General features: G+C 42.7%; 1 protein-coding gene across 2 annotated transcripts; it reads right to left on the reverse strand.

Moving 5' to 3' along the window:
• Positions 1-296: 296 nt before the first annotated feature.
• LOC105454345 (kinesin-like protein KIF20A) lies at positions 297-5629 on the reverse strand. Of its 2 annotated transcripts, none has more exons than XM_011696905.1 (3): positions 5432-5628; positions 1137-5363; positions 297-917 (listed from the first exon to the last, which is right to left on the reverse strand). In XM_011696905.1, the coding sequence occupies exons 2-3, from the start codon at positions 5235-5237 to the stop codon at positions 705-707; spliced, it is 4314 nt and encodes a 1437-aa protein (XP_011695207.1). In that variant the 5' UTR covers positions 5238-5363; positions 5432-5628; the 3' UTR covers positions 297-704. The 2 variants fall into 2 exon arrangements, with proteins under 2 accessions (XP_011695207.1, XP_011695208.1); XM_011696906.1 differs by having other exon boundaries at positions 826-917; positions 1169-5363; positions 5432-5629.
• Between the last annotated feature and the right edge of the window lie 6687 nt (positions 5630-12316).

Here is a 12316-nt window from a genome sequence, read left to right on the forward strand (position 1 = left end):
TATTGTAACGAATGTCGGAACCACATTTTGCCATTACACATGATCTCGTCTCGCGGGGGAATGTCTGATATATCGATAATATTTCCAATCGCTAATCGCACTATTGCCTCTTACGAATAACATCATAATAAGATATTGATACAGCACATCTCTCACGTAATATCTACTATAGTCTTGTGTTATCTTTTATACAGCTAAAATAATAAAAACGATAATAATATTGATCAAATTGCAAAATAGTGTTTTAGACTTCAAATTGTATTATGCGTAATCTCGTTCAAAATAAATTCACACAATTTTTTGTTGGCAATTATTGAAAAAATATGTAAAGGTTACATAAAAGTTTATTAATTTATGAGCTAAATGTGTGTGCAAACGAGAGAACAATACAGAGACAACAATACAAATTAAACATATAACAGTTGGATTAAAACGTATAACATTTGAGACGTGCACAATTTTTTCTCTATTAAATTTAAAGTATGACACGTGTTTAAAATTGTATACGAAACATTCAGCGGAGTACGAAATACATGAAATACACGAAACATAAATAAATGTCAAATTATTTTAAAAATGCACGCGGCAATATTCTTAATATCAATAATTATATACAAGAATTATATATAATTGAACGATCATTAATTATTTGGATATATTGCTTACTGTCACGTTGTTGTTTCCGAATCATTATTAATATCTGTTTAGAGTTGTGAAAGTGCGGTTTTACCAGAGATCCTTCTAACTTCCATCCCATCTTTTTTCTTCTTGTCTTCGGTACCTCGTAATCTCATGTTGGAATAATCTTTTATTTCAGAACAATCAGTTTCACGTACAGGCGGACGTAAAATTAGACGAATATATTTATTTGACTCTACACTGGTATCTGTCTTGGTTGACTTTTTACTGGTATCAGTCTGAAAATTTTAAAGATGTAGGATATTATATGCGAGATCTCTTTTCGCAATTATTAAATTTTCCAACTTTTACGTGTATGCTAATGCGTACTAACAGTTAACAAATTTTTTAATTTCATCAAAAAACTTTTAAAATATCTATTATAACAATTAAACATATTATGCGTTAATTGTTTATCTATTCTATAATTAAATATTTTATGTTGTGTGTGAACAGACCTGACAGGATTCGTTATCATTGAATTTACTACCTTTCTCATCGGAAAAAGTTATGGAATCTTCACTTGAGGTTGAAGTAACATTTAATGCCTCTGAACTAACGTGTTTAGGCACGAAACAGGAACTGCTCGCGAAACTACTTTCCGCTTCATGGTCTTTTAAGGTTTCTTCCGGCTGACTTTGATTCTCGGTTAAAGATCTCTCCAAGTTATTTGAACTGTTCGCAACAGTTTTAAAGTGTTTGTTCTTCTCTTCGATTTCATTTTGAAAATGTCTCATTAAAATCTCATATTTTTTTATTATAGCATCTCTGTTAGTTTTAAGTAGAATTGCTTCTAATTCTTTCTGCTCCAGTTGCATCTTTAAACGAGTTATTTCATCCTGGCTATCGTCATAAGTCTTGCAAATTTCGTTCAGGAGCGCTGTATTATTTTTATGATCCGAGAACCAAGATCTGAAGTCGCGAATTTCCGCTTTCATGGTGCTCTCCACATTTTTACGCAAATCTTGACAACAATGCAGATCTTCCTTAGCCGTACCGATACTTTCGTCAGCTTCGGTAATTTGCTCGCTCAGATTTCTCGCTTTCTCGCTGTTCGCGACATTCAGATCTGCTATATTGCGTACTTCACTCTTCAACGAGATAACTTCGCTCTCTCTTTCCGTTATCTTCATTGTTAATTTCTTCAGTTTATCCTCGAGAGTCAATTGGGTCTCGGAGCATTCATGCAACTGCCTGTAAAGCTCGTTCTTGTCTCTCTGACATCTGTTCGCAATAATCTCAAAATCGTGTATCTTCTGGAACAATTCGTAACCATCCGCGAGCTCGCGCTGCATTTTAGCGATCCTTCCATCGAGCTCGTTTATCTGCAGGGTCTTTCGTAACACTTCATCTTCCAGACTTTCGATCTTCGGTAAGTGTTCGTTCGCGCATTTACTATACGCTTTGTCCAGTCGATTACGCATCAAAGATAATTTATTTTCAAAGGCTATAGATCTGTCTATGTATCTTTCCAAATATTTGAAAATTCGACTCTCATTTTCTTCCTTAATTGCCAGCTTGCGGATTAGCTCGCGAATCTCACGCTTGTATTCCTGAATTTCATTCTCTATCACCTTGAATAAACCATCGCGCTTGATTGCAATTTTATTCTCCTCTTCAGTCAGCACTCCTTCTTTACGTAACAACTGATATTCATTCGTACAAGCAGCTTCGTGATCCAACGCGTAAATCACGTCCCGGATAGTTTCCAGATTTTGAGACAATTCGGCAACATGTAACGTCTCTTGATAGTTCCATTTATTCAAGTTCGCGCTATCTTTGAACTGTTCCACGTTTTCTTCCATTGCATTCTGAATGTCCTCGTCGATGACGCAAGTTTGCGTGCACTTGTCTTCGTTTTCGCGGCTAATTGTGCGATTACTTATGCTGGTAGATCGTCGTAATTCGCTACTTACACCCGAGTCATCTTTGCTGCTTCTTTCGCTCGATCTAGAACCGCTGCAATCCATACTGCCACTACTTTCGAAGAGACTTTTGCGATCAACGTTTGACACGTTCGAAAGATTCTTCTTCGGTGATTCGACAGAGCTAGAAAATAATGTTGGAACGACGATCCAATCGTTAATTTCGTGTTGTTCATTAATGGATGAATTAACGCACATCTGTGGGGAATTTTTCTCAACAGACGTGTTATCCTGAAAAGAGCCGTCTGCCGTATAATCGTCAAATGAAATATTTGTCGATCGGTCACATCTGCACTTTCCATCGCTTGTACTGTCACTTTTTGTATCGTTCAAGCCCCGTTGAATTTCAGCAAGCTGTCTCTCTTGCAATTGTGAGTGATGCTGCAGTCTGATAATGCAAGCTTCTTTGCGTAAAAGTTCCTCCTCCAGTTCTTTCATCCTGTTCAAAGTATCATTCGAAAGATCGCCCGATTTTGATAATTTCTGTTTCGCTCCAGAAGCAGCTTCAGCGTCATTGTTCTCCATCGCGCGGATGTATTCGCTCATCTCCTCAAGTTTCCTCTCGGCTCTTTCCACTTTTTCATCCATTAACTGTTCCAGATTGTTCATGAGACAATCGTCCTTGATGTTTTCATCGTTGCCACCCCACTTACGGATCCTGGCTCGCGTGAGCTGTCGAAACTTTTTCAATTCTTCCGTCACCAAGGCCAATTCGAAGCTGCACTTGTTCTTCTCGTAGAGGATTGTCCTGTTCTCCTTTCGCAATTTCTTCACCGTTTCTTTCAGAACCACCATCTTGGAAGTAACCTGCGCATTCTCGGCCTCGAACTCCTCGCAAAGCGCACGATTGTCCTCGACGTAATCGCCGCTATCGCTTCGCTTTCTCTTCTTGCGCCGCATTAGATTATCGATGCGCTCCTTGTAAAAGCTTTCGACTTGTTCGACCGACCATTTCAACAGATCCTGTCCCTCAGTTTCGATCTTCTTGGTATTCTCTTTGTAAGTCCCTTCCAGCTCTTCGAACATGCGCGAATAACGGTCGGCTAGTTGTTGCCGAATTGTATATTCGCAATTTAGCATATCACTCTTCACAGTTTCCAATTCTTCCTTTAGTCTTCTATTCTGCTCCTGTATATCTTTGCACGCCGAATTGACACAGCCAGTCGTTTCTGCGGTCTCAAACAAACTCTGATGACTAGACGGTGACGCCAAAACGTTACCATCGCATGTTTCAAGATCACGGATAGTTTTTTCAAATTCGCAAAATTGTTTGCATCCATTGTGACGATTAATTTGTAGTTTTCTAACTATGTCACAGAATTTAAAAATGCTCTGTATTTCGTCGCAGAGACCCGGCCGAAAAACGACGTTCACTATAATACTCAGATTTTCTTCACCCGAGAGAGCCCGTTGACATATCCTCGTTAAATTTGATTGGCGAAACGGTGCCATTTGATTTTGACTCATGGCCTTGAGGCATCTACCAAGTACCAGTAGGCTATTGTTGATGCTGCTCGCTTCGAGCTTGTGCGATTTTTCGAACTGCGTAGAGCCAGCCAGGTCGCAAAAAGTCAAAGTGCTAAGCACCACATCTTCCGCGGCGTGATCCTTCTGATATTTCAGCAATTCCATCGTAAAAATGGTGTGCGATCGGGAGCTCCACGATCCTGTCGCGAAGGCGCTCGTTCGCGATCGGCCCGCCAAGAGAATCTGACAGGCTTCCAGTGCGGTTATGACGTGCACCTTTTGCAAACCGCAAACACAAGTTCGCCCTTCGGTGTTCACGTACAACCTCAACGGGGAGCGTCTTTCCGCATCGTCCAACAGATCGTAAACGTTTCCGTTGTAAATCTCCGCGAAGGACAGCCATACGGCGTACATCGACTCGCTATAGCACTCCTCGCCTTCAAGATCAGGATCCCCGTCTCGCTGATCAGGATCCGCGTTCCTCGGCCGCAAGTTCCTCAGAAATCTTCTGGCCTCCGCCTCTATAATCCGTTCGTTTAATACTCGCGTCTTCCGCTGCATCTCCGTGGTCCGCGCGGCCTCGTTCAGCCGGAGCACGGTGTCCCGAAACGTTGGTTTGTACCACGGCGCTATGGTGCAGTTTATCGCCGAAAACACAAGCTCGATACTGTGCGTTATTATACCGGGCGACCCGGAATTGCCGAACAGCGTGTAAGTCTTCCCGGAATCCCTCATGCCGTAAGTCATGATGGTCGAACTTTTACCGTCGAGGAACTCCACGACTCGATGTTTTATGGATCCCTCGAACATCTCCGCCTGCGAAGTTTTTGATCCGAAGATTTTCGTAAAGACATGCCGCCTGCCCTCGGCCTCGCTCGATTTCGCGCATCTCGAATTTCGAATGAATTTATCCTCGAACGGCAGTAACGTTAAAAAAGGTCTCAAATCGTCGTGATTCTCTTCAAGTGTTGACTCTGGACTTATTCTCAGATACGTCTCGATTGTCGAAGTGGATATTTTCGAAGCTCGTCTTGATTCCGTATCGAAACGTATGGCGGTATTCTTGTTGCATTGCAGCGAAAAAAAGTAGTTCGTTTTGACTTCCTGAGTGTATTTATTTGCGAACGTATCAGGGCGCTCCGAGAAATTTTTTCTAATTGGTATCATACTGAGTTTTAATGCGAGTTAAAAATCATGCGATAAAATTATCAATTAATACTTCGAAAAATACAAAATCAATATTTGTCTAAAGCTGTTAGAAAGGTTATTTCACGTCCATGTTTCGCGGCATTTCTGGAAAATTAGATGTTGTTTTAGATGTTTAACAGTATAAATTAATTTGTGGGTAGGAATTTGCTTACTTTGAAGAGATTTATACATCCTTCAGATAATTTTCGTGAGACGTCTTTAATTTTATGACACAACTCTCGCGAATGTTGATTCCATAGTCTTCGACATCGTGTATTTTTGATTCTGAACTATATTCAAGTATAGCAATTAAGTTATATTCACGTGCAAGCACAGAAATAGAAAGTACGAAAGATACGCACGCCACGTACGGATAAAATATTTCACTGTCATCTCGGTTTCTATGCATGCGTTGACGCGCGACAAACGACAAGCGCATAACAAAAAAACGTGTTTGATTGGTGACGATCATAGACGTAGGACCTACATCTATAGGCGACACATGGAAATCAAGCGTTAATTAAAAAATGTTTTAGTAAATAGAATAAAACAATTAAGAGTACAATATAAATATAATATCAGTATAATATAATAAAATGCCGTTCCGTAATTCGCCAGCTGCGCCGTTCGAAGAAGTATCTAACTTCGTCGTTAATATGCATGTCGTAGTTTACTCGAGGAGACACATTTCCTCTTTCGAAGCCATTCATCTGTCGCCAAGGGACGCCAACGCGTGGTCCATGACCGCGAGGCGGGCACGGAGACGAACTCGCAGAAATTCGGCGATGACATCCGCGATACATACGGCAAAACGCGCAGACGGGAAAGGAACGTTGAGACGTCGCCAAGGAGGAGGAGGAGGAGGAGGAGGAGGAAGAGAAATCCTCCCGCAACCGCCTCGAAATATCTTCAAAGACAAGCAAGCAGCAATTTATACACGCGTGTCGCCCGGCTCATTAAACGCAGCCAATCAAAGCCGAAGCTAATAGCGGCCACAGCGCGTACGGCGTGTCCCGGGATGGGACGCGCGATGCGCGAAATCCGCCGTAATCTCGGCATCGGGAATCGGCATCGCCGCGGCACAAGTCGGCCACTGTACCGCCGTGCACCGGCCTGACCGCCGAATGCGGTCCCAGCGTCGTCGGATCGGCGGTGCCTTTCAAGCCACAATCGACCCCTTGTATCGACATTGCGGCCGCCGTCGCCGCCTCCGGCCTCCGACGTCCCCGCCGGCCCTTCCGCCGCTAGTGGCGGTCCTTCTGCTGAGATTTCGCTTTTCGTCTTAGCCGCTCCCTCGGATGTATATCGCCTCATCGCACGCGCGCGTCTTCAACCGTGTCTCTCTTGTGCCGGATTAAAGCTCGCCGCTGCGCCATCCGCGCCTTCGGTGGTCCTTCCGTTTCTCCGTTAATACGCGCAATCTTGTGTATCAATATATTTGATAATTGAAAATGACGTGGCAATACGAAACTGACGTGCTCCTACGAAAATGTGTGATCGTATATTAATTCGCTACACTCGTCTTGCGTTGTTTCTTTAATGAGATTAATTCAGCACCGAATAATATTATGATCAGTATCGAATTTTTAAAGCGTTTTAAATACGAATCTCTGTTCACTCGTCTTCTACTTTATTTCTTCATCTGACGACGCTGTAATACAGAATTTTTTTTTCGGCAAACTTATATAGGGAGCCCGAATTGCGGCACCGCGTATCGAGACGAAACTTCGTCCAGGTCGAAGACCATAACGGAGACTCGAGGGATCTTAAGTATTTACGTCATAATAGACACATCACTTTTGATCTACGGCGTAACTCGCGATACGGTCCAACGTGCCGGTCGTAAAAACCTCGAAGAAGAAGAAGAAGAAGAAAGAGAAGAGCGGGAAAGCGCGCGGGAAGAAACAAGAAGAAAGGGGAGGTCCTCTCCTTTACGGCGAGAGGAAGAACGCGTGAGCTTCGATATATAGGCACGCTCGTATATAAGATGTAGCCGGTGGTATGAAAAATAACAGCCGTTGTGCCTCGCCCCCCTTCTATATCGGGCGTTAATGCCTCCACGGTGGATTGATGTTCCGCCTTTATGGGTTATTTATTTAATACTGACAAATTTCACCCGGTGCCTCCTCCTCTCCCCTGCCACCGCGGTGGCCCCGTCGACCATCGCCGGCCGCTTCTTTTATGGCGCTTTTGATGGCGCTGGAGAACGAAAACGGTACTCGGTACCAATGATTCGACAGAGAATCTCGATACGAATATACGAGCGATAGGAATGCGCGCCCTAAAGCCTCTGCACTTCGATATAGGTATTGTTCTGTCCAGTGTTTTTTCATAGTATATAACGTTTCCTATTTCTAAATGTCATCATAAGAGAAAATAAATGAAAGAAGATATAAAAACTATTATGTGAATACGATATTCTTAATTATAAACTTTTGATAATTTTTTTAATGGGATACAAATAAATTTCAACATAATATCGCGACATAAAAAGGATTACACGCTTTTTTTATCTTCTTTCTCGGATTTAATTACGTAAAAAAAATTTCAGAAACTCCGGCTTTGTATATACAAGACAATGTAACTATGAAACTCTTTTATATAAATATTGCCGTTTTAAGACAATCGATAATTAACGCGTAATAATTGGCCCGTTTGCATATTTCTTTCTCGCTGTATTACTATTATTATAATTATAATTTAATTACTCCGAATATTTAATTAGTCGACACCAGTTCGCGCCACCAGTTGAAGTGGTAACGCAATCGATGGCACCCGATAGGATTGATCGGTCAGTATCGATAAGTTTTATTACGTACGCGCGTGTGCATGCCCGGGGCGCGTGTGCGTCGATGCGTGTCTCGTGGCAGCTGCCGGCTACTCGCGCGGCGGCGGCGCGGCGGCGCGTAAGGAAGAATGATGATGATGACGACCACGACGATGGTCGCATGCGAAGTCGAAGAGGGGAAAGGCTACAACCGCGCGTGTTTCAAATCAACTCAAATAATAATGACGAGTTATAAATGCCACTGGACGGCTAACCAGCCCAGACTGATCCCGGGTTAAGATACGTCTCCGCGTCCGCGCATCTCTCCTGACGCGAAAGTCATGTATCCGCGACTTTAACGTAAACGCGTCGCGTATACACCGGCTGCGCTCTCTCCGCGTCAAGGTCACGCTAATCGCGACGGGAATACATTGTCGTAATGTATTATCGGTACGGAATATGCCTGACAGCGTTAGATTAAAGATACGCGAATATTTATTTATTTTTTCTTTCCTCGCGCGCGCGCGGCATGGTGCCTCGATGACTCGTGCGTGCAGTGCGTGCGGCTCATCGGGGTTAATGGACATTGCGCATGTAAAAATAATAAATTCGGGATACGCTCTGTAGAGAATCGCGCGTGTAATTCCGCGACGGGGCGAGCGCGTTTGATCGAGTAAGGAAAATTTAAAATAGACGCATTGTTAAAGCCGATTGTAGTCAGCTTGTCAGTATAGTAATTAGATGCAGCGTGGTAGCGAGTGAGTTATGGCTTGGTAATTGCAGGGCAGACGCACGGCGTTACCGCAAATGTTAACGATTGTCTATGTATCTTCGTGATGATCGTGATCAAAGAAACAGGTAAAATTCTCATAAATATCGCCCCGGCACAATACCATACCTACGTATGTACGTTACACGTTACCGCGCGGATCACGCGCGCGCGTGCATTTCCGATGCGACGAGTGCGATTCCCGGTGAACTAATTACATCGTAAAACGTAAAACTGCATGCGATACCTGCCGTCAAAAGTTGCGGCACTCCGCCGCGGCGGACGGATAATATTCGCATTACCGTCACTTTCTGCGTTAATAACGGTCGACTTGTGCGGACCAATTAAGACACATCGCCAAGCAGCGCATGATCGAAGGGGCCTTTAGTGACAGTTGGCGTCATTAAGGCGACGATGCCCGACCATGCGAGGGCCCCGTATTCGTTTTTAAACAATTTCATAGCACGAGAAGCGATCCCTATCGCCGCGTATCATCTCTGTGAGATCATCGGTGACCGTCGTTGTATTAAGCGCGCGTCATTTCCGCTCGAAAGCCACGGCTGGATTATTGCGATCAACCATCTGTCCGTATGAGCTAATGCGATCGTGTCTCGATCGATTTTGATCGAAACTCGTGTGAACGCAGACAGTTGCACGAGTACTTTTATGAATGTTTGTTTCAAATAATATGACGGTATCTATAGCACCATCGATTAAAACGTACTTTTCTTAATGAAAGCAATACTCAATGCATAATGTTCTCAACGTATAATGTTCCAAGAAAAAAGTAAGATTTTCATAATTGGCAAATTATAATCAAAATATTCTTATATTAATAATTACTTCAACTGTTTTTATTCTCCAATTAATTTTTCATTTTCAAATAAATTCAACATTGTGTGTATATATAATTTTGAGTTTTATTATCTATTTAATTAAATTTTGTTTTGATTACATTTAATGTGAAATTAATATAATCAAAACCGTGTTGAAAAATAAAATATTTTGAACACGGAAATATTTTCAAAATCGTTTTATTGTAATTTTCATAACGTAAATTTATTTTTTAGTAATCCTGTAAAAATCCTGTAAAAATATATGCTTCATTTTCTCGCGACTAGGAGCCGAAAAATCCAGCGCAAGCTTCATACAAGAGAAGCTGGTTGAATTCACGTCTCAGACATCAGTTTCTCAAGCGGCTTCGGCCATTTCGCCTCGAAGATATTAGATTTATCCATTTGTTTGCCGAAAGTCTCATAAATATAAGCTCCCTTTGACGGCATCCCACGGGTCTTATCCGCCGTCGTGATCTCATGGGTGGGCGGATAGATGAGTGCGCGGGGTGCGGCGGTGTATATACGACAGAGGGATGGGATCGATTCGGTATAGTTCGCCTTCGTACCGGCATCAGTATTCCCAATTAACGAGATCCTTTCATCGGCCATGGAGATAGAACGGGAGGGGGAGAGGGAGAGGTTACATTTATAAATATGATGATCGTAAAAGGAGGCATTACCATCGATGAGGCGAGGCAGATTTTCTGACGCTTCCTGGAGGAGCGAGAGAGCGAGAAAGACAGAGGAGCGCAGTTATTGCACGGAGAAAGGGACGAAATTGATGGCGACGCAACGGGACGGGTATGGGAGATCTTACGGATCGTGTCGGGCGTAATCTAAAGGGAATAATTAATGCCCGCTTCATTGGCGTAAGCTTTCGCCAATCGCGAAATTTCCAAGCTAATCCTTATATTAATTAAGAATGCTTCTCGCATCCATTATGCAATATAGATTATTATAGACAGATCTATTTTCTGATATACAATTTCGTAATTAAAATTTTTCATCTAATTTGAATTTGAATGCGTGAAAATAAATTCAAATTCTTACATAAATTTTGCATTATAGTGTTTGCTAAGGTTACGTAAACGTACTTCTCACAATTGCTTATAAATAATTGTTTAATTAATCTCACGGTACTGGCAGTTGGTTTTAACTTTTAACGGTGTTTGTATAACAACGAATTTCAATGCATGGAACGTCGCAGTTAGACGCAGGCAGCTGCACGATGGCTTATAGGGGCGTCGCTGGAGCTGATCAAAGACGATGAAGCTTCGGGGAGGAAAATTGGTAAAGAGGGACTCTATACGACGCTACAAGCGTCGAACGGTTTTACGCGAGACGTGGAAGAACGGGAAGGAGGGGTGACAGCATCAGAACTAATACTCTGTTATATCAGGAGTTAGAGGTGTTAGCGAATTATGTCGTTTACCGGATGTACATAGTTGGAAGAGGAGGAGAAGGAGGCGAATGCCGCATGTCAAAGAGATGGGAAAGTAAATTCTTCTCCCATTATTATATTATCGTCCTTTCAACGCGATTAAAATAACAAATAATTATTGAATATTGAATTATATTCGCTACTATTTCAAAAAATTAGAAATCTCGAGTTTTTTTACATTTCAGCTTACTCGTGAGTTATTGACGCTGCTTTATAAGCGCTACTATGAGCCGCGTCTGTATATTTCTTAATCTTCGGAAGAACGCGCGTAGCACTTGAGAAAACAGAATTGATGCTTCCCGGTCGCATTTTCCCTTAATATATATTAAGTGTCGCGCGAATCGAGAGCGGAGAAAAATTGTCGTCAGTAGCGCGAAACGGCCTCATGGCCAACCTGCGGCCCCACGATCTGTCCACAAATCATCGACGGACATCCGCCAAACTGTAATCAGTGTTCATTAGCCTGGCCGGGCCGCGATTCTACGGGGTTTCTCCCGTGGGGAGATCTTTTCAATAACTCTTGGTCGGTGGTAATTGGTGGCCGGGCGATATCTCTCGTAGCTCCGCACTCCTCGCCTTTTCTTGCCCGGGGTCCTCCACAATGTCGTATATAACAATATCCCCGGCTGTCTCGACCTGACCGCTATAGATAGAGAAACATTAAGTGTCCAGGACACGCACCCACACACAGACGATGTGCTCGCACAACGGAGGAACAACAAGTAACCGACGTGGATATGTCCTGTGACGCACATTGACAACGACCGGACCACGGCAACGTTCGAGAGAGGAGGACGGAACTCGTGTTGGCTACCGATACACCCACCCTTCTTCCATTTCATGTCTTATAGATATCTCCGGATCAGTTGTTCTCATTTTCTTCCGCTAAAATAATCTAGCGAAAAAATCGAGATTATAGATAAAATCACGTTTAACCTTGAACAGTTAATTTACATATTTAAATGAAGCTTATCTCTCGTAGTGAATCGAGCTTTTTGTATGTATAATATAAACATTTTCATAATTTTAAATATTGTTTGTCCTCGTCTTATCTGTCTTTTTTTCATTTTCCGTTACATACACTTATCCTTGTGATCGTAGTTTCAGATTCAGGTAGATTTATTTGAGAAACAACGTTCAAGGACGACGCACAGATAGAGATATGGCACATATTTGAGAGCCGCTGGTAGAAAAGCTGCGGATCGGAAGGGGGGTTGCTCGGCCGGGGGGATTGAACAGACGCAC

Source organism: Wasmannia auropunctata, unplaced genomic scaffold, assembly GCF_000956235.1.
Source record: "Wasmannia auropunctata unplaced genomic scaffold, wasmannia.A_1.0 LD335986.1, whole genome shotgun sequence".
Classification (NCBI taxonomy): Eukaryota; Metazoa; Arthropoda; class Insecta; order Hymenoptera; family Formicidae; genus Wasmannia; species Wasmannia auropunctata.